The sequence below is a fragment of the Betta splendens genome, chromosome 16 (assembly GCF_900634795.4).
Source record: "Betta splendens chromosome 16, fBetSpl5.4, whole genome shotgun sequence".
In the NCBI taxonomy this organism is placed as follows: Eukaryota; Metazoa; Chordata; class Actinopteri; order Anabantiformes; family Osphronemidae; genus Betta; species Betta splendens.
The window spans coordinates 11,498,635-11,519,952 of NC_040896.2; the positions used below are offsets into that span (position 1 = coordinate 11,498,635).

General features: G+C 43.8%; 3 protein-coding genes across 6 annotated transcripts; 1 reads left to right on the top strand and 2 right to left on the bottom strand.

The window, feature by feature from the left end:
* Positions 1–137: 137 nt before the first annotated feature.
* Positions 138–9,501, bottom strand: mdc1 (mediator of DNA damage checkpoint 1). 3 transcript variants are annotated; one of them, XM_029128905.3, is made up of 12 exons: positions 9,376–9,501; positions 8,528–8,665; positions 7,826–8,410; positions 7,662–7,740; positions 6,326–7,551; positions 6,030–6,089; positions 2,922–5,935; positions 2,523–2,654; positions 2,228–2,410; positions 2,000–2,125; positions 1,453–1,563; positions 138–1,332 (listed from the first exon to the last, which is right to left on the bottom strand). In XM_029128905.3, the coding sequence occupies exons 2-12, from the start codon at positions 8,661–8,663 to the stop codon at positions 1,129–1,131; spliced, it is 5,856 nt and encodes a 1,951-aa protein (XP_028984738.1). In that variant the 5' UTR covers positions 8,664–8,665; positions 9,376–9,501; the 3' UTR covers positions 138–1,128. The 3 variants fall into 3 exon arrangements, with proteins under 3 accessions (XP_028984738.1, XP_040923650.1, XP_028984737.1); XM_041067716.2 differs by lacking the exon at positions 9,376–9,501 and adding an exon at positions 9,226–9,337; XM_029128904.3 differs by lacking the exon at positions 9,376–9,501 and having other exon boundaries at positions 8,528–8,861.
* A 627-nt stretch (positions 9,502–10,128) lies between these two features.
* On the bottom strand, positions 10,129–14,517 carry tubb5 (tubulin, beta 5). The gene is made up of 5 exons (XM_029129034.3): positions 14,351–14,517; positions 11,840–11,948; positions 11,582–11,692; positions 11,244–11,488; positions 10,129–11,129 (listed from the first exon to the last, which is right to left on the bottom strand). Exons 1-5 carry the CDS (start codon positions 14,405–14,407, stop codon positions 10,317–10,319), a joined length of 1,335 nt encoding a protein of 444 aa, XP_028984867.1. The 5' UTR covers positions 14,408–14,517; the 3' UTR covers positions 10,129–10,316.
* Positions 14,518–15,894: 1,377 nt separating this feature from the next.
* On the top strand, positions 15,895–21,308 carry flot1b (flotillin 1b). 2 transcript variants are annotated; one of them, XM_029129042.3, is made up of 13 exons: positions 15,895–16,052; positions 16,736–16,791; positions 17,160–17,235; positions 17,411–17,501; positions 17,864–18,007; positions 18,151–18,270; positions 18,616–18,711; positions 18,810–18,962; positions 19,121–19,302; positions 19,384–19,429; positions 19,522–19,659; positions 19,885–20,049; positions 20,136–21,308. In XM_029129042.3, exons 2-13 carry the CDS (start codon positions 16,749–16,751, stop codon positions 20,163–20,165), a joined length of 1,284 nt encoding a protein of 427 aa, XP_028984875.1. In that variant the 5' UTR covers positions 15,895–16,052; positions 16,736–16,748; the 3' UTR covers positions 20,166–21,308. The 2 variants fall into 2 exon arrangements, with proteins under 2 accessions (XP_028984875.1, XP_028984877.1); XM_029129044.3 differs by lacking the exon at positions 20,136–21,308 and having other exon boundaries at positions 19,885–20,058.
* Positions 21,309–21,318: the final 10 nt, after the last annotated feature.

Sequence of the window (21,318 nt, forward strand, 5' to 3'; positions counted from 1 at the left end):
CCTGTACCTCAGCCTTAAGCAGCTTCTAAATCCTGAACTTCCCAATCAACGCCTTGACATTAAATGTGTTTGTAACCCATTAATTTCACCATAAGCGTCACCAAAATACCCAAATGATGCAGAAGAACAGCCTGTAGTCAAAGGCGATAGAACACATTCATTGCTAACACACACAGATGTCATGATTTGGTGTGAATACAAACTCAGTGTTAAGACATTAGCTAAACAACAGGTGTAAAAACAGGCAAGCTAATGATTCCGACTTAAAAACACCAATAATGCAGCATTATAAGGGGAAATGAAACAAACTGTGTATACAACAGTATCACACCACTGATGACACATACAGAACACACACATGCAGAAGATGAAGACAAAAACATGGAGAAGCAGCATCAGCATTCATGAGCCTATGTTGCGTCCCGCTCCTGGAGGTAATAGGAGTGGATGAAGCCTTAATGGAGCAGGTGATTGTGGCTAATGGAGACAGAAGAACAACAGAGACACTGGTAGCTTCTTGATTACCTCATTATAAAAGGCACGCTGCACTTATTATCAGACAGGAAACAAGCCTGTTTTTAATGTAGTGGCTCACTGTAGCTGATGGATTTTCAACAGAACCCCATCAGCGCCACGACTCTACCGGCAAACATGATTTAATACAACGCCCCGTTCATGGTTGGTTAGCTGCCAAACTGGCTGGCTGGACTCAAGCACTTAGCACACAACACACAGGGGCAACAGTTGTGCTGCTAATTCCTGCTCCGCTTGTTGATGCTCTGGACAAACTCATTCTCACAAGGCGGAGTGTTGAGCAGTGATGACAGGATTATTAACCATAAAAAGTTGCCACCCATTTTTTTGGTAACTAGTGTCTTACATTATATCTAAAATTAGCTTTTCCATCTAACTGTAAAATGGATATCTCTGCTTCCAGCACTGATGTACGCACAAAATGTTTTCACATTTAGCGAACAGATACTTCAAATGTTCCGTGCAATGACCAGACTCGCTAGCGCTTCTATCAGTCTTGGATTTTAAAAGAGAATCAACAAATGCTAAACACAGTAGCACAGCCTTCCAGCACATATGCACATGCGTCACTGCATGTACTGTCTGCTGCTGATCTCATGTCTTCTTCCTGCCTCTTCCCCTCCCTGCTGCAGGCTGTGGGTTAGTGGCAGGAGGCGGCAGAGCGTAGGCCTGGACATCAACTTTCTGCTGAAGGATGCCAGTGAGAATGAACTCTGCAGTGACAACTGGTAGAGATGCAGAGACAGCAGGGCCGCACAGCAGCCAGTCCTCCTCACAGGAAATCACCACAGTCTGCAGCTAAGAAAGCAGTAGGGGATATCAGAAAAGGAAGATTTAGATGCAGGTACATGTTGGAAAGCAACTTAGCAGATTAGCAAAACATATTCAATGTCCACTTAATCTTAATGTGTACGGTACCTTGTAAGATGAGGGCATTTTAGGAAGGAAGGTAGCTCCACTGCAAGAAATGATATCTTTCATCTGAGGTGGCTCTGGTTTCACTGATTTTGTAACGTGGATCTCATAACCCTAATGAAAAAGGAGAGATAGTGTGTAGCATACATCATGTGGGATTTCCGTCTGTTCTATATTCTATACAAAACACGTCAGGAAATCAATATAGGGCTCTGGGTAATGGATTTCACATTACATTACTATATCCCCAGTTAGATGTATTAGCATAACATGGTTGCAAGCTGACCCTCTCAGCTTTATTAATGCTAATAAATCATAATATTAAAATACCTCCGACAGGTCACAGTGAAATAGTAAACAATCACTTGAGCCAAATCAACTGCTCTCATTTAAAATCTGCTGAGGAACAAAAACAAACACACTGGATTCCCAAGATATTGTTGAGTGTCAATATCTCCACTACCTCTGTGTCACCTGCCAAGGGAAATATCACACTGAGAGAGTGTCAGAGACAATTTCTTCACACGGAAATAAATTTGGTTTCCAGTACCTGTAGGAGAAGCTGACTGCTGGCAGTCCTTAGAGACTCCTGCAGGGAGAAGCTGAACTTCTTTTCCTGCTCTGGATCCTTCACAGCAAAAGCATTAGGAGGCAAGAAGCTCCCAGCTTTGCCACTCTTAGAAAAGGAGAGGACATGATGAGGGTGTGTGTACGTGGATAGTATTTATACACTAAATTACATAAGAGAAAGCAGAAAACAGGGGCTGTAGAAACTCACCTTTTCCAGCCAGTGCGTCGTGACGATGGGAATTCCTTTAGCCACGGCACACAGGAACTTCACCGTCCGGCGCACTTTGTCAGTCACCAAACAGTTCATGTCGGACACTCCTTTGGCCATGCTGCCTCCTAAGCGAGTCAGCACCTTCCCCCCTGCTTCATCCACCACACCCGTGAACAGAACCTGTGAACAGAAGGACGAGTGCGGTGGGGTTTTAAAAGTATGTATGTATGGATGGATGGATAGAAGTTCTTATATCTTTGTCCATTAAGATCCAAATTTGTTACACACACACCTTGTAGGACTGTCTGGCAGCCTGACCACTGGCTACAGGTGAGGCACAAGAGGAGCGAGGACTCTTTGCCACAGGGGAGGAGTCCACGGGGAGCTGCCTTTTCCGGGACACACTGCTGGTTGGGGTCCGGGGCTGTCATAGGTAAAAGGCAAAGCATGAAACACGCTCAGAATCAGTAGCACAGAGTGCCTGAGACCACTTAACCACTGTGGGTGACAGCTCCTGATTGTGGGTGCTGTACATTATAATGGTGGGAAATGCTGAGAAAACAGAAATGTACTGGGAAGAGACTTCTATCTCAGTTAGATCCTCCTGTATGTGGACTACGCTGTGCTGCTCAGCAACAAATTCTAAGACTGCGAAATGTTGAATGTTTGTTTTAAAATGAGTTTCAGTCACCTGTGGTGCCACCAGGTTTGCTTCCTGGTTCACGGCTGTGACAGATGTTCCACTACCGTCTTCTGGCTCCTCTGTCTTCATTTTCTTGGCTGCTGATGGTCGACCTCGCTGTCTCTTCCCAGCAGCCGCCGGGTCCTCACTCTCCTCTTTCGCCTCCACTTCAGAGGCAGATTCCTTTGTATTCTTCTTTGCCTGAGTGGACGCTCTGCCTCGTCTTTTAGCCTGAACAGGATTTTCTTTTCCTTCTTCCTCTGCTGCGTTTGCCGTCTGGGCTTTGTCTTTACCTCTGCAGGTTTCACCCTCTGTATTTTGCACCATCTCTCTCTTCCTTCCCATTCTATTGTGTTTAGCCTCATCTCCATCACTGACTGCAAGTGTCTCTAAAGGTTCAGTCTTGGCTTTTTGGCCTCTGCCCCTGACATTCCTTTTAGTCAGAAGGGATTCCTCACCATCATGACAACCCTCCTGGTTTGACTGGCCTTGCTCATGTGCAGCCACAGGTTCAGAGCCATGTGCACTGGCTTGCTGTTGCCCCCTTGTGGTGGCAGCCTGCAGTGAGTCCACCTTCTCCTCATCTACTAGAAAAACACCACTAGTCGATCCCTCTGCTGCTCTGCTCCTCCGGCCTCTGGCTCCAGGTTTGGGAGCTGAATTCTGATCACTCTGACTACTGACAGATGGGGTGGAGTCTGTTTTCCTCCCTCTTCCTCGCTGCCTGCCTCCTCTTCCTCTGCTTTGAGAGACTTCACTGCAACTGGAGAGCTCAGAGTTGAGAGAGTTGGAGGAGTTGGACCGTGAGCGGCCTCCTTGAGGAGACTCTGCAGCCACTGTCCTCCTCCTGTTGCTGCTTCTGGCAGTGGCTGCCTGAGGCGGCTCACTGATCCTCGTTCCCCCTCTGCCTCGGCCTCTGCCTCTCCCCCGGATCTCCTGGGTGCTTATACTTGAAGCAGACCTCTCAGAGCTGACAGAGTTGGAAGAGTTGGACCGCGATCTGGTTCTTCTCGCTGGGACGTCATCGTTGGTTGCCGCAGTTGTTGTAGCAGCTGTTCTTCTGGATGTCCTTCGGCCTCTTGTTGGCACTTTGAGCATGTTTTCATCAGCTTTGTGTTCTTGTTGCTCGTCGAGTTCCTGGAATCGTCCTTGTTTATCGTGCTCTTTTCTTTCTTCTTCATGTTGCCCCTCTATCTCCTCCTCCTCCCTTTTAATTGCCTCACTCACTCCATTTTCCTTCTCATCTTTTTCAGAATTTCTCTCTTCGTGTTTTGACTTTATGAGGCCGATACTTTCCACCTGTTGATGTTGATTTATTTCAATTTCAAGCCGCTTTTCCTCTTCTTCATCTTTCTGTGGGCTCACACATTTGTTTCCTCTAGCCTTTTTAGGCTGCTCTATTTCCTCCTCCTCACTCTCAACCTCATCCAACATGGATTGTACTCTTCTTCTACTTTTTGACAAAGCCTTTTTCTTTCCACTTATCTGTCTCTTCGAAGAAGAACAATTTGCACTCTGCTCTTCAGCTTTTAACTTCTCCTCAGTCACACCTTTATTTGTAGTACTGACCCCACTAGTTCCAGGTTCAGGATGCCTTATGCTCTCATTTGTAGCCTGGGTTTCAACAGTAGAGATTTCAGGATTAGTAGGTTGGAGAGGACCTGGACCTGGAATTGAGTCCTCCTTAATGCTTTCCTCATCCTCACATGCACCGACAGGCTGACTTACATGAGTGGAAGCTTCAGAACTACTCAAGGTCTGTGTATCTTCAAGTTGCTGTGGCTTAGCTCTTCTTTTTCGGGAAACTGGAAATGAATCCTCTTCATCGCTTTCTACATTTTCAGGCACCTCCACCGGCTGAGTTTGAACAGCGGAGAGCTCTGGGTTTATGAAAGTTGGTGACTTTTTTCCTTCAGATTCAACATCACTTTCCCCATTTCTCCTTGTAGACATAGCCTGAGTTTCAACAAAACCAATGTGCACGGGTTGAGTTTCACCAACTGATAACTCGGCATTAGTGAGAGGCTGCGTCTGCTCCTCTTCAAGTTGCAGAGGTTTCGCTTTTCTTTTTCGTGGACCCGGAATTATGTCCTCATCATCACTTTCTCCATTTTCTCTGTTTCTTACTGCATCCACTGGCTGAGTTTCAGTAGGAGGCCCTCCAGGACTCCAGAGAGACTGAGTCTCTTCAAGTTGCAGTGGCTTTGCTTTTCGTTTTCTGGAAACTGGAATTGAGTCCTCATCACTTTCTCCATCTGCTACTGTATCTACTGGAGTTTCAATAGAAGAAAGCTCAGAGTTTATAGGAATTTCTGGATCTTCATCACTACATGTTTGCATAGGCTGTGTTTCTGCTATACATACAGCTTTATTTAAGAACTGTTCCTGAGGTTGAGCAACCTCCCCACATTCTTCCCTCTCTTCTGTTTCACTTGCCAAACTTTCCTCTTTTTCAAAGCCAGACATCGGTTGGGTTTCAGCAATGGCAAGAGTTGATGAAGTGGGGCAGTTAATTTCATCAATTTCATTCTCTGAATCACTACAGGGCTCTGAAATATATGCCTGTGTTGCTTCTAAGGCAAAATGTACCTTGTCTTTCTCTAACGTTACTAAACATGTGACAGGCTCCCCCTCCACTCCATAGGCCTGTGTAACCTCAATTTCTGTTGCGTTTTCTGCAGTAGCTGTGGCTGGAGTTGAGTCGGATACATATGCTTGGGTATCTTCCAGATTCAAACTCTTATCCACAGGGACAAAAGCTTGGGTGATCTCCATGGCCAGATCCTGGGTCTGACATTGTAAATGGCTGCTATCTGATAATCCCAGATGGAAGGACCTTCCATTGCTAGAGTGCCCATTTTTTTCCCCATCAGAAGGTTCAAGGCCATGGATAGGTTCCGTGATGTGGTCATCTGCGTTGTTACTATGGTCGTGAAGCACGAAAGACTGTGTTTCGGCCACAACAAAGTCTTCCTCCTCCTGGCTGTCTGAGGAGGACGATGCAATAGCAGGGACAGCTATAGCTGAAAGACAAAAGTAGAAAAAAATTTTTGTCCAAGATTAAAGTAAATACAGAGTATGCGGTTGTAACAAGAATTTTAAAAGTAAGTTACTCACATCCTAAAGAAACAGAAGGAATCAGGAAGGCCTGGGTTTCCATGTTTTCCATTTCTCCACCTGAAACCATTCCAAAGTAAAAATAGTTATTAAAACTGTGTTAAAATTGCCAACTACTATACAGTGAATGAGGAAGCTGACGGAGTGACTTTAAATTAAGATGCAACTGTCATTATAAACCGTAATAAAGACAAGCATATACTCCTAGCTGGCAATTAATAAGGTTGAATGTATGTAAAAAGTGAAAATCATCATTTGTATCCTATATTGAATTTTGTTTGTCATTTACCAATTACCTAAACACTGCACAGGAGTTGAACAGGCCTGCACCGCAGGAAATGGAAGCTCAGGTGTTACTTCTCTATGCAGTTCAGAGATTTGTACGTGTGTCTCTTTATAGTCCACATCTGTACTGCTGTCCACTCCGTGATCAGCTGATTTATCCACATTCCCAGCAGGGGAGATGCTGGATTCTTCTACATTTGTGTCAGCACTTGAATCTGACTGAAGAGCTTCTGACATGTTGGTGTGAGAAACAGATAAGGTTGTGGCAGCAACGGGTACAACCGGGGGAGAATCAGCTTCCACATCTGTGTCACTGTCAGGCAGAATACCGAAATCAGCTTTTGTGTCTGCAGTAGGCAATGCTTCTGTGGGAGCAAACACCATTGGGGCTTCACTCAAGGCAGGGGTAGGTTGGGCTTTATCCTCTGTGTCACTGTCTAGAGACAGCCTATGTGGTGCAGCATGGATAGAATTGGGCGAAACTGAGTTTGTATCTAACATAGCTTGAGAAACATCTGTTTTTGAGCTTGATTTATTTTGTCCACATTCTCTTTCTGCTTCCTCATCAACATCAGTGTCACTGTCAAGGCAGAAATCTTTCTGCTGCTTTGAAAGAGCGGTGTCAGCAGTGCAGGCAGATGACATGGGTTTTGCTTTTCTGGCACCATCTGACAGAGCAGGTTCGTCGTCTACATCAGTGTCACTGTCCACAGCAATTCCCTCAGGCTGAATAACATGAAACGGTTTGACGTGGTCATCAGAGCAGGGCACAGTTTTAGGAACTCTGTGTGAGGCACCTTCATCGTCATCAACATCTGTATCACTGTCCATGTGAAACTGCTCTGTGTTTGGTGGCTGATTGACTTGATTTGAGTTTAGCGTCACATGACCTGCAGACGTGAATCCCTCCTCTTCTCCCTCCATATCAGTGTCACTGTCCATGTTAAAGTTAGCGACTGGATTTGTGGAGACCTCTGATGTACAAACAGCCAAGTCATCATCTCCTGCAAGATGGACTTTACTTTCCAGTTTTGCTGTCACATGTTGATCCTTTTTCCTAGACATCACAACTGGTGTTGATCCTTCTTCCTCACTGTCATCTCCAAGAACAAATTCCTGTTTCTGCAGCAGCTGCTGTTGATCCATATCTACTTCTGTCTGCTTCTTGCTTGGGCTAACACCTTTGAACGGTTCCTTTTTAAAGGAGGATGATGGTGTGATGGGGCTTTCATCCTCACTGTTGAAGAGAGGAGGTCATGGCATTATAACTCGGATATAAAGTGTTTGGATAAACATATGTGGATTGTACATACTGTTTGTAAAGTTTTAAAATGTATGCTGATGTACCTTTCAGGGACAATTTTGTTTGGGGGACTTAAGAATGTTGAGCATGTTGGACTGGATTTATGCGAGTCAGAATCAGATGCTGTAAAAATATAAACAAGGAAGAAAAATATTTAATTAAATGAAACAGGGTTTCATCTCAATACATGCATACAAAATGTACATACCGAGCAGCATGCGTGTTCTGGTTCTTTTTCCGCGTCTTTCATCTTCTGACTCAGAGTCAGACTCTGAGACCAGGGTTCCCTGTGGCTGGACTGGAGTTTGCTCAAAAGACAGGCAACTGGAACTGACAGGAGTTTTTGTTAATGACACTTCAGCCTTTGTTTCTCTGCTCACACACGGTGGGTTTCCTGTGCCTTTGCTGCCTCCCGTTCCCTGTGAGGCTTCTGGCAACTCAGCCTTTACCCTGGAATTTCTGCTCACAGGCGTCCTCAAGTCCCCTCGAGGAGAAGCTGAGTTCATGGCACAGCTGACAAAGTGGCAGGGGATGTCTGCCAGCACCAACCTGTCACCATCGCTAAGAGCATAGCGTACATTAGGTGTCAGCTTTAAGCGACCTTTCTGAGTCCCATTCATGCTTCCTAGGTCCCACACCAAAGCCTCCATATCCATTTCACTCTGGCGTCTGGTCCGAAAGACAGAGATGCAGATGGTAGCGTGCCGTTTGGATATCGAGGGTGCTGACAAGGCCAGTGTGCAGGTGGAGGGGTCACGGCCCAGCACATTGTCTCCCATAAACAGGGGCAATTCTAGGTGGTAGAGAGCATTCATTTAAAACACACTTACAACTTGTTTGTGCAACTATGGCATGCTGTGTCTATATGAACAAATCCTAAATGAAAAAAAAGTAGCAGGAAGACACCCACCTGTCTCTGGGATGTGTTCATTTTGTAAGATGTACAATTTAGCCAGTGGTCGCCCCTTCTTATTTTCATTCTCCGCTTCACTCTCTTCCTCATCCGACTCTAAAATTGGCTCACTGATTACCTGAGTAGCATCCATTCCTTAGACAGGGAAAACCAGGATAAAAAACTGTTTGCTGTTATTCAGAATATGCTAAATGTTGATAGTTCAGCGTTAACTCAGCAATCTATGATGTGACTGCCGAGCTCCATGCGGCTAACGTTAGCATAAACAGCTATGTAGGTTAGGCGACTAAGAAAACAGTCTTAACGTTTGCCGTTGACTTCTAACTTATTTAACAATGCATCTCTCTGGAATTCTTAGCATGTATGAAACCAATTTTAAAAGTAATTATGTTGATATAACCGTTGATCAAATTATATCAGCATTTTTGTCAATTTAAGATCCAATCTCAGCAAGTCAACTTCCGGTCAGCATGGCTTGGTCATTCAAGCCATGCTGATTCAAATCACTACTATTATAAAAGTTTTATGTGACAACAACAAAATCTGCCAACGTCTTTCTTTGAGAATAATGTATCATAGGTAATGATAATGTTAGAGTTGTGTGGTTAATACGTTTTAAGATTATGCAAGTGTACGGCGAATTATTTTGACAAGGGAGCTATGAGGGAATATAAGCGAGTTTAATAGCTAATTACCTCTAACCTAGTAGCTAAGCAAGCTTTAGATTTATTCATCCAACTGCAAAGCGGAATTAACCCATGTTACTTAACAAAGGGTACGTGTTACACGTTAATCTCTTATACAAAACTCTTGGTACAGGCTTTTAAGTAAAACGATATTCCAACCTTCACACGCCGTGGTGTCTTCAGCGAAGATAAACAAAACAGTTCATGCACATCCTGGAGCAAAGCAAACGCGTCAAGGCTGCTGATTGGCCAATAAAACCAGAGTCTTCTAAAAGTCTTTTACGATTGGACAGTTAAAGGTCAGTCTCAGTAAAAATTCTTCCGATTGGCAAAGAAAATCCACCACTCCTCTTTTTTCAGTCAGGCCTTTTCGCGCCTTGTACCTTTCTCTTAAAGACAACGTAACTCTAACTCGTATTCTTGTATATGAATGTCCATATATAATCAGAAAAGTTTTAAAAGGTTCAGAATTCAGAGGTTTATGTTTTACAAACGTACTGTTTAAAACTTTAATATTATTGACTGGTGAGAATGTATGAGTATATTTATTTCATCTATATTCAAGCAGCACCATCAATGTGCGTATAAGACTGAGTCAGTAAGTGGGAATCTTTATCATGTTATCATGTTACGCTTGGGCATGTGGCCATAACTACTATATTAAGCACTTTTATAGCTTACAAATCTAACTGCATGTGTACACTTATTAACGGAAGAAATGAAATTTATTGACAAAATGTATTCCTTGTGTGCTGAAGGGTTATCACATGTCAGCAAGCACTGGAAATCCCCTGTGATTTGCCCTCCTCAGTAATCACACTTAAACATAATGGTTCTTTGTAGGTTCAATTTTTATCAGCCAGAAACAACAGAAAATAAATTATATGTGAGTATTAATGAAAAGTGAACAAGTTTTTCATTTGACAACTTTATTTTCCAGGTAAATGACAGGGGGTATCTAACAAACACTAACGTTTCATACTAGCATTGCTCAATACTTGGTTATTCCTTGGTTACTGTTGTGTTCGATCCTTGTTGATTATTTTCTATTTTGGCATTGTTGGGTTGAACGTCACGGCTTGACCTTCACGTGGTTCTCTTCAAGCATCCTCTTCAGCCTCCTCCTCAAATTCGCCCTCCTCCTCAGCGGTGGCGTCCTGGTACTGCTGGTACTCAGACACCAGGTCATTCATGTTGCTCTCTGCTTCAGTGAACTCCATCTCATCCATACCTTCACCCGTGTACCAGTGCAAGAAGGCCTTACGACGGAACATGGCCGTGAACTGCTCGGAGATGCGCTTGAACAGCTCCTGGATGGCCGTGCTGTTGCCGATGAATGTGACGGCCATCTTGAGGCCACGGGGTGGAATGTCACAGACGGCCGTCTTCACATTGTTGGGGATCCACTCCACGAAGTAGCTGCTGTTCTTGTTCTGCACATTGAGCATCTGCTCGTCCACCTCCTTCATGGACATGCGGCCGCGGAACACGGCGGCCACGGTGAGGTAGCGGCCGTGGCGCGGGTCGCAGGCCGCCATCATGTTCTTGGCGTCGAACACCTGCTGGGTGAGCTCGGGGACCGTGAGGGCGCGGTACTGCTGGCTGCCGCGGCTGGTGAGCGGGGCGAAGCCCGGCATGAAGAAGTGCAGGCGCGGGAAAGGCACCATGTTGACTGCTAGCTTGCGCAGGTCGGCGTTGAGCTGGCCGGGGAAGCGCAGGCAGGTGGTGACGCCGCTCATGGTGGCCGACACCAGGTGGTTGAGGTCGCCGTACGTGGGCGTGGTCAGTTTGAGCGTGCGGAAGCAGATGTCGTACAGGGCCTCGTTGTCGATGCAGTAGGTCTCGTCTGTGTTCTCTACGAGCTGGTGCACTGACAGGGTGGCGTTGTAGGGCTCCACCACTGTGTCGGACACCTGGGGACAGAAACACACAGAGCTTCATCTCATGATATTAACCAGAAAACCTCAGGGGGATCAGCTAAAATTACACCCGAAAAGTGTTCATGCTGTATCACAAGCACTTGTTACCTTGGGGGAAGGCACCACGCTGAAGGTGTTCATGATACGATCAGGGTACTCCTCGCGGATCTTGCTGATGAGCAGAGTTCCCATGCCGGATCCGGTTCCGCCACCGAGAGAGTGGGTGAGCTGGAAGCCCTGCAGGCAGTCACAGCTTTCGGACTCTTTACGGACCACATCCAGAACTGAGTCCACCAGCTCAGCTCCCTCTGTGTAGTGACCCTTTGCCCAGTTGTTACCAGCACCGCTCTGACCTGGAGGGCAGATATGATGTACATGTGAGATATATTGTCTACTCCAGGCATTAATCATTTCAGAAACATGACACATGTCTTCGTTATACCCACCGAACACAAAATTGTCAGGTCTGAAGATCTGCCCAAAGGGTCCAGACCTCACGGAGTCCATAGTGCCGGGCTCCAAGTCCACCAGAATGGCCCGAGGAACATATTTACCTCCTTCACAAGAGACAGGACAAAAGACATGGAGAGAAAGAGAGAATAAACACACCAAGTCAGTACTGGATAAGAGAACAGACTACTTTCACAGGATATAAAGTGAAAAAAAAATTAAATGTTCCGTAAATCAGCTGTTCAGGAGCTGACCTGTGGCCTCATTGTAGTAAACACTGATCCTGTCCAGCTGCAGGTCACTGTCGCCGTGGTAAGTCCCTGTGGGATCAATGCCGTGCTCATCGCTGATCACTTCCCAGAACTGCAGGAAAGAAACGGAAGGTGTCACATGACGGTTATTGCACAGCAAGTATGTGTTTATCCACGCGGTTTATGCGAAAAGGAGCTTTAAATGGGAAAAACAGCAGCGGGTTTGCATTTTTCAACAGTGAGAGGATTTTTATGCTCCTCGCACCAAACCGTATCTGAACTCATTTCATGCAGCACAGCTGTTAATATTTCCACAGTTGTCGACTGATGACTTAGCAGAATGCAGCTCTTGTGAGCACAGAGCAGCTACAGATCCCTCCCCAGGCAAAACTGAAAATAACCCCCCCATGAAGGCGCAGTGTCACTTTTCAATAAAGACACTGATTGTCTTCAGATCTGCATTCAAGTCATGTTCCCTCCTTAAAGGCCACACTTAGACCCATTTGTTAGCATTACATGGCATGAGCTGGTGCAGCTGTTGCATATGCAGGGAACCATTTGCGTGTGCATATTTTTCTGATATCATCCAACTCTTTTTTTTCACACAGCCTCTGATTTTCTGCTAACAGCAGCAATAGGAGGATTTGGAGTAATCTCCGTAAGCGGGCTGTATTGAGGCTCAGTACTTAAGAGATTGAGAGTCAGCTGTGGACTGACATTTAAACACGAGCATGAAATGCAAAAAAATGGCCAAGTGACCTTAATATGTGGACGAGTCACGGAACAGCAGGACAAATAAAAAAGGAGAACGCAGATTTGAATGACAGCAGCTAAAAGACTAAAAACACGACAGACGTTTAAAAGTGTTTAGCAAAGAAAGAAAGAGGACAATAGGCAAGAAAAGCACTGCCACACCCTGACCCAATTCACCACTATGTAACCCTTCAGCAGTTCCGTCAATCAAACCCACTGGACATCCGAGTCAACGAGTCCTGAGGGAGTGGAAGCAAATGGGAATCATCCCTGCCAGCAGTGATTTTACACCCGTACTGGAAAAGAGCAGACTCAAAGGATCTCCTGCATTTTACAATGGAGAAATAATCTCCATCTCCATCGTGAAGCATTAATTCAGTTTCACACTTTTATGTTTATGTACGTACTCAGTTGGAATTCTGTGTTGTCGCAAACATCCACCACCAAATGTATTTGTATTTTTTTCCTAATGGACAATTTACCATGACATCGCCGGCATCTGCGCATTAAGTCAATTGTGAACCCAGTGACTTCACCCACTGTGGATGAGCCGCTTCCTCCGTTCCTCCCCCACCCTACCCGTAATTTGGTTAGGGGAGGACAGACATTGATTACAAAGACAGGCCTTGCTGGGGCATTAAAATCTCAATCAGCAGAGCTTCATCGTGATGATAATGAGCCATCCAGTATAATGTGGGCCACTGTTATTGTGTTGCCTGGGCTATATTTAAATAACAGTGCAAGGTTCATCACTGCATTTAAAAAGTCCTAGTTAAACATATGCTGTCTGTAGAAATGATCTGTTAAGAGACAAAGGGAGATAATGAGACATGGATGGTCACTGGCCAAGGAGACGTGTCCTGTTGCAAATTGCTCTTAATAGAATGGGTTGGTGATGTAGTGATGCTTGGTACTCATGGGATGCTATTATTATGAATATCTTGTCTAATCCATCAAATGCTGTCTATATATAAACTGACAAAGGAAAAGAAGTGATTGTTTATCTTTGCTAAATGGACAAAAGGTGTTTCTCAGCAAATTGACTTTCTTTCTTTGCCAGTGAGTCAGGCCACACCCTTACTACAGCTTCCCTGCCTTCTCCCAGCTGAAACAGCGCTCAGCATCTACAGCTCACAGGAAAAAGCCTAATCAATATGGGTTATTGATTTCATATGAGGGGAAAAAACTAGGCCTCCCGACCCGGCTCCCACTCATTGTCTGAAATACCAGTCAAATCTGCCTGTGCGAGACAAAGAAGTCAGGGCAGGGCAGAATACACCGACTGAGGGGCTCTGGCGACAGAAGAATAGACTGATTTTTTCATCCTTTCTTTTCGCCAGACATTGTCTTAAGGTCAGATGAATCCACGGTGTCGAGACGCAGACACGCCCGGTGTTGTGTGAACAAAAAGAGCCCCGTTATCCCGTTATTTCAGCGCTGCTCCACACCCACCTCCCAGACACCGCAGTGCACAGAAACCAGACAGAAAAGCGCAGAAATCAGCATCAACAGTTGTTTTTTTTTTTACTATCCATGAGCGACAGTTTCTGATTTGTGACATGCGTAAATACACACAACGACATTTTTATGGTAAAGAAACGTCTTGATTGATGCACAGTGAAACAAAAGGACTCCATTGTCTCCAACACAAATCACCATATAAAGGCTTCTTCACATTAGGATGAGGATGTTCTGCATGATCACAGAAAATACTGCATGAATACATTCTACAGTACATTGATTGTAACTGTACCGTCTTACCTTGGCACCAATCTGGTTACCGCACTGGCCGGCCTGGATGTGCACGATTTCCCTCATTATGGATGCGAAAGTTTTACAACGATGAGCTGAACCGTTACTTTGTTAACACGAGGAGCCGACCGCAACAGTCGTAAGCCGGACAATGGCTTTATAATGTTGGAGGGGATCCAGAACGAGGCTGGGACCCCGGAGTGGGCGTGGCCAGATTCCAGACCCGGCTGCCGCGCATGGGGATTGGCTGAGAGGATTCACCCAGAGCCGGAGGAGAAGGAGGGCGAGGGGGAGGGGGAGGAGGGGGAGGAGCGCTGCTGCAGACCAGGGAGTGGAAATTGCACAGTGAGATTGACCAGAATATTACCAGCTGGTGTCTAGCTGCACCCAGTAGGATGTTCATTGTTGTATATATCAGGGGAAAACAATTAATCAGCAATTCTAAATGAGTCTTCATTGTAAATGTCTCTGAAGGCAAAGGGCAGGAATGTGAGTTTCAAGCCAGCTCGAATCTATCTTCTAAGGATCCTTTCACATTATGTACTATGGAAGAAACAAATTCAGTTAAATTTATGTTTTTTTTAATTTTTTCTTCTCTTCTTTCTTTCTTATCAATTTCTTGCGAAAAGAAGTTAATTCCGATTCTAGCTCTCCACAAGTCATGATGCATGTGATGCCTCCAGCTGTTTCCTTTTCTTCTAGTCTACATTGAAAATAAAAGCAAGTCATGACAGTGTTTGCACTGCAGCTGCTTAGTCATGTCTGTTGTAACAAACTGCATGTGTCTGTAGTTAGTGCTGGATTATCCTCCAGAAGGGGCCCAGGGCAAACGTCTGTTATTGAGCCCCTGCCATGTCCCACTTTACATAGCAGCTTTTTTAATTTCTTTAGGCAAGGGATACCACCCAGTAGAGAACTGAGACAATTATTGGAATAATCAATTACAAGATTTTTTTATTAGAAAACTTCCCATACTAATTTGATTATTTTTGGTATACTATTGATCCAAACTAAATATTACAGAATTTCCAAACTGATAAGGTTCAGATTATTGTGCCACTTTTGACTCAAATATCCAGATATAAATAAGAATAGAGCATCTTTTATGCAGGAAACACTACCTCTGTGATAAGAGTCTGGGTCTATTTGTGAACAAGGTGAGTAAATCAAGGCCTGCTTCCCGAAATGAGGATTAAATCCAACATAATTTATGTCTGTGAAAATGCAGAGTAACGTGACTGGGTAAAAATTACCCTCACAGAGACTATTTCCTAACTGCACTACAACGCACGTATTTCCACTGTGCTGATAATCAGTGTCACATCTAGGGTAGTAACAGATAACACACAAAGCAGCAGATTATTATGTAAGAATGCACAGCTTTGTGTTTGTACAAACCACCTGATGCCATAAAAAGGAATATTTAAAACGAGGCACTTTTTATACTGAATTTTTATACTTTGCCTAGCTGCCTACCTAGTGAAGATAATGGCAGCACGGGCGCAGTTCCCTCTTTTGCCACTAGATGGCCTATAAGTAACTGACGTCATCGCTGCTGTGCGGATGGGCGTGGTCATCGTACACCCCCCTACTCCTCAAACGGACATTTTTATAATTCCAGTTAAAGTGGCAAAATCGGTGTCTGTCCGTAATATTCGAACGTTGATTTTGAATTTTGAAACGCAGGGCTTTTCACGTTGAAGACACTTTGGTAAGTGGAACCGTGTACGACTGAATGTAGTAAAGGGTTTGTTCCTGCTTTGGAAGCTGTGAAATAAACACGGGAGCGTTTTCTTCCCGTATCGACCCACGCTGCTGCTTTTGTAAAGCTCACTAGTTAGCAAGTGTTAGCTTTCAAGCTAGCTGTGTTTGTAGACCGTCATTTGCTGTCAACCTCTCGTCAATACGCTCCGTTTCTAACGTTATTATTCTGAGTTTTGGGGAGACTGCTCGGTATTTGAGTGCTGGGGAGGGGGAGGTGCGTCGAAGTCCTCTGTGCTTATTGTGGATCTGCTTTCCGGGAGACTGACACTTGTATCCTGAGTTATAAGAGCAGATCTTAACTTCACCCGCAGGCAGTAGCTCGTGAATGATGTCGTTCTGAGGCCATTGCAAATGTAGTGGTTCCATATATTTGTGGCTCCACCCATTTACGATGCATTTGTTGTTCCTTGAAATCCTCAGGAAACTGTTTGTTTGTAGCTGTCATCGAATATATTTGTGTATTATAATAGTCAGTTGTTTATACGTTTTAATATGGACCTACATACAGATAACTGCAATCATTATGTTTGTTTTCCCATTTTAAATAGAAAAGTTGGTAATATCCTGTAAAATGTCATGCCACTGTAACACGTGATGTTCATGGATCTTGTTTTCATTTTCTGTCTTCAGATTAAGAAGCAACATGTTCTACACGTGCGGCCCCAATGAAGCCATGGTGGTGTCTGGTACGTCAGGTGTTATGCTTTATTCCTCTTTGTGAGACTGGATTATTGTCACAAACTGCAGGATAAATTGTAGTAGAGTATAAAAAGGATCATTGTAATCAAGTAGTAAAGGAGGCTGGTTTTGTGAAAACCAGCTTTAATCATGTGACCTTGTAATAAGATAAGGTTGAGCAACATCCATGTTTGGTTTGTGTTAACATGGGAATTTTACGCCTTGCACAATGTGTAATGTGATGTGATATTGTACTAGATTGCCATTTTTCTACAGTATATCTGATCCCATGTATATGAGTAACCAGCTATACTTATGTAATTGCATTGGAGTGCACTGTTTATGTTATCTGCTGTTCCCTCCTGTTGCTATTCAGGCTTTGGCCGCTCTCCTCCTCTAATGATTGCTGGAGGAAGGGTGTTTGTCTTCCCATGTATCCAGCAGATCCAAAGGTTTGTTTTGACAATCAAATCAACTATAACAAAGCTGTCTGACTTGAAGCATTGGGCCACCAATAACATTAACACTAATATGATATTAAGCAGTTTGCAGCTCAGATTTCAGATTTGATTTTTTTGGGGGGCTTTGCTCGGTCCACTCCTTATATTTTGTGTCATTTTATTTCAGAATAACACTCAACACACTGACTCTAAATGTGAAGAGTGACAAAGTCTACACCCGCCGTGGTGTCCCCATCTCTGTCACTGGTATCGCACAGGTATGCTTTACAACACAAAAACAAGTTACACGATAAAACAATCAAAGGGCACACATGTTAAAGTACAAAATACAGCACCAACAACAAATTTACAGTATTCATATTCAGTTGAGTATGATTATGATGACAATTTTGTACTGACAGTAAGTAAGAGAAAGGTCAGTGGGAACACACCCACTGGGAAAATATTTCAATTTTGAAGATAAATAACATCTGGTTGTGGCATCTTTTGTGCTTGTGACTTATCTGACTTGAATGCAATAGATGTCCTTGTAAAACGCATTTGTTTTCCTCAAACTGCTGTTTTTTTATCTTATTATCCTAATATTTGTCCATCATGGTGTGTATCTGTCTTTCTCCAGGTGAAGATCCAGGGCCAGAACAAGGAGATGTTGGCAACTGCCTGCCAGATGTTTATGGGCAAGTCTGAGTCTGAGATTTCCCAGATTGCTCTGGAAACACTAGAGGGACACCAGAGAGCCATCATTGCTCATTTAACAGTGGAGGTTGGTGTACTAACATTCACAGATTGGTTTGCTTGGCATTTCTACCTGTGAAAGAGTGCCGTGATGTACGATGGATTTCTAACTTAACCACTAAGTGAATGTTAGAGACTGATTGTCATGCGTATGACTGTCACCACGTCCAGGAGATCTACCAGGACCGTAAGAAGTTTTCCGAGCAGGTCTTCAAAGTGGCCTCCTCTGACCTGGTCAACATGGGAATTGGTGTTGTCAGCTACACCCTCAAGGATGTTCATGATGATCAGGTACTTTTCTCTGTACATATTCATTTTCATGACGATCGCTAGGTTCAAAACACTATAATTACAGCAGCACCAGTAATTTCTTCTGTCACCAAAACACTACATCTACTGTATAAAAGCTTTTAGTATCAGATAATGTTTTGTGTTACAGCAATGCACTTAGGTGATTATTATTGACTCACTGCCTGTTACTCAGTTCCATCTGCAGTCCTAATGATAAATAAGGACTAAGTGCTTTTGTGGTAACCACACCATCTCTTGTTGGTCTAATAGTGATATTTTTTTTTACTTTTGGTTTGTTTTGTCTTACTGTTGACTGTGTTTTACTTACACTTCTTTCTTTCACAGGGCTACCTTCACTCCCTGGGAAAAGCCAGAACAGCTCAGGTGCAGAGGGACGCTAGAATTGGAGAAGCCCAGTACAAACGAGATGCTGTCATCAGGGTGACACATTTTTTTATTTTTTTATTTCTTTATTACTGTCAATCTACCTATTTTAACACCACAAATGTCTGTTTCTGTTCTTTACTTTTGATTGGCAGGAGGCTCATGCAATGCAAGAGAAAGTGTCCGCTCAGTACAAAAATGAAATTGAGATGGCAAAATCTCAGCGAGACTATGAGCTGAAGAAGGCAGCCTATGATGTTGAAGTCAACTCCAAGAAGGCTGAGTCAGAAATGGCCTATCAGCTTCAGGTACAGTGATCTTATAGGGCCACGATAAGAGAATGTCTTGGTGTTGAGTTGTCCTGGTCAGTTTGTTTCTACATACTAAAGTGCTGCCTCTATAGGTCTTGTTTTGTTGTAAACTAGTAAAACATCACATCATTTCTTTCTCCTGCTTCCCTCATCAGGTGGCCAAGACCAAGCAGCGTATTGAGGAGGAAAAGATGCAGGTTCAGGTGGTGGAAAGGGGACAGCAGATTACTCTGCAGGAGCAGGAGATCATTCGTAAGGAGAAGGAGCTGGAGGCCAAAGTGAAGAAGCCTGCAGAAGCAGAGAAGTACAAGCTGGAGAAGCTGGCTGAGGCACAGCGGTGCGTACAGTACTACTGTTGTCTCATATTGTTTGGAAGTTCCATCAGGGTATTTAATCTTCAATTCCTTTTTTTCTGCAGCCTGCAGCTCATCATGGAGGCTGAGGCTGAGGCCGAGTCCATCAAAGTGAGTACTGCCTTGTTTCTTTTATTGTTGTCTTATGAAGAAGTCTTGCATGTCATGCATCATTTTACTGTAATATAAATGGGTCCTTATAGATTAAGGGAGAGGCTGAGGCTTTTGCCCTGGAGGCCAAGGGTCGTGCTGAGGCTGAGCAGATGTCCAAGAAGGCGGAAGCTTTTAAGCAATACAAAGAAGGAGCCATGGTGGACATGCTGTTGGAGAAACTGCCACTGGTCAGTCTAGCTTTGTTTTTTGCTTGACTTTATTCAGATTTTTGCCCGAGGCTGCAAATTAAAGTAAACACACAAGTCAGCACACATACTCTGGAAGTCCTTGTTTGAATATTTTATCAAATCAGGCTTCAGATCCTTGTTATTTCCACACTGATTTCTTTTTATATGCAAACTGTAACAATGCATTTCAATGCATTGACTCCAGTGTTTTGTTTTGTCCTGCAGATGGCAGAGGAGATTAGCAAGCCACTGTCTGCGGCCCAGAAGGTCACCATGGTGTCCAGTGGCAGCTCTGAGGTGGGAGCAGCCAAGCTTGCTGGAGAAGTGCTAGATATCATGACCAGGCTGCCTAGCGCTGTGGAGAAACTCACTGGAGTTGACATATCCCAGGTACACTAGAATATGTGCGAGAAGTCATTTGAGACTGAGCAACCGGAAGAGGAGTTAATCTAATTTTTGTCTTTTTGCGCTCACAGGCTACAGGACACACCACTCGTGTGCGTTAAGAGGAAGAGGGTAGAAATAAGGAGACGTCGCTGATCTTTAGACTAGGAAGGAAATGCTAGGACACTGTATTCACGTCCGATTGTTTGCATGCATTAGTTTGGCTTGTGTCTTTTCTTTGGTGATTTCTCCTGCATTCTTAAAGGGCTGTTTCTTTTGGCTTAGTCCTTTCTTCTCACGTCCCTGTTCTCTGCTCAGATGCTGCTGCAGAGCTGTTTGTTGATGAAGCTACTTGAGGTCAGATATTCCTCTATGTGTAATTTCATACCTCCTATATGCAAGTTTTCGAGCTTACTGCAATCAGGGAATGGGTCAATGAACCGCCTTTGTTTTAAGAGTTACAGTAGGAAATGTTCATGGCTGCAGATCTTTACACTTTGTGTGCCTTCTGTTGTTAAAATGCTGCTGTCACAGTATCACCTCATTTTTATGGAGTTTTATACATGTACATGTACACAGCCTAGTTAGATTTGAATTCCTTGTTTTGTGCACTTCATTCATTCAACAAAGTAAGAAGCTAATGTGGTGTCTTGGTAGTTTTTATTGCAAAATGCAAACTGCAATATCAGTTTTAAAGCAACCGGAAAGATTTGTGCATCACGGAAGAAAAGGAAGTGGTTTGTGGGAACAAGCTGAAGTGTTTTCCTGTTGAAGGCAATGAGAAGGTGTTGTGGCTGGAAGAATATTGTGACTTTTGTGCAGTTTACTGAGTATAGTGAAAGTAACCAGTATCTGATTCATCCTCCTGTTTTCATGTGCTTGATATCGTTGTTCTGACCTATATCCAAGATATTAGGATTGTTCTTTTGTCATTAGTATCAACTTGATAGTGGATATTATAGATTTCTGGTTATTACACTGGTGACTCTTTTTCTTCATACTCTTTACTAATTGTCCAAAGTTTTCAAGGAGCCAAGCCTTTTTGATTGTTAACAAGTGCCTGGTCGCAATATCAAGATTCACTGTGGACAAAAGCCAAATCAGCCTAATCTTTTATAGTCAATCTTTTATTACATGTTTTACTTAATGTACTGTTGCATGTCTAATTGTAGTCTGAAATGTATCTGCTAAACCTAAATATTTACCTGTTGTGACATGTGAAATTGTAGACAATAAAATATGGTTTAATTACTAACAACAACAAAGGAGTATTTT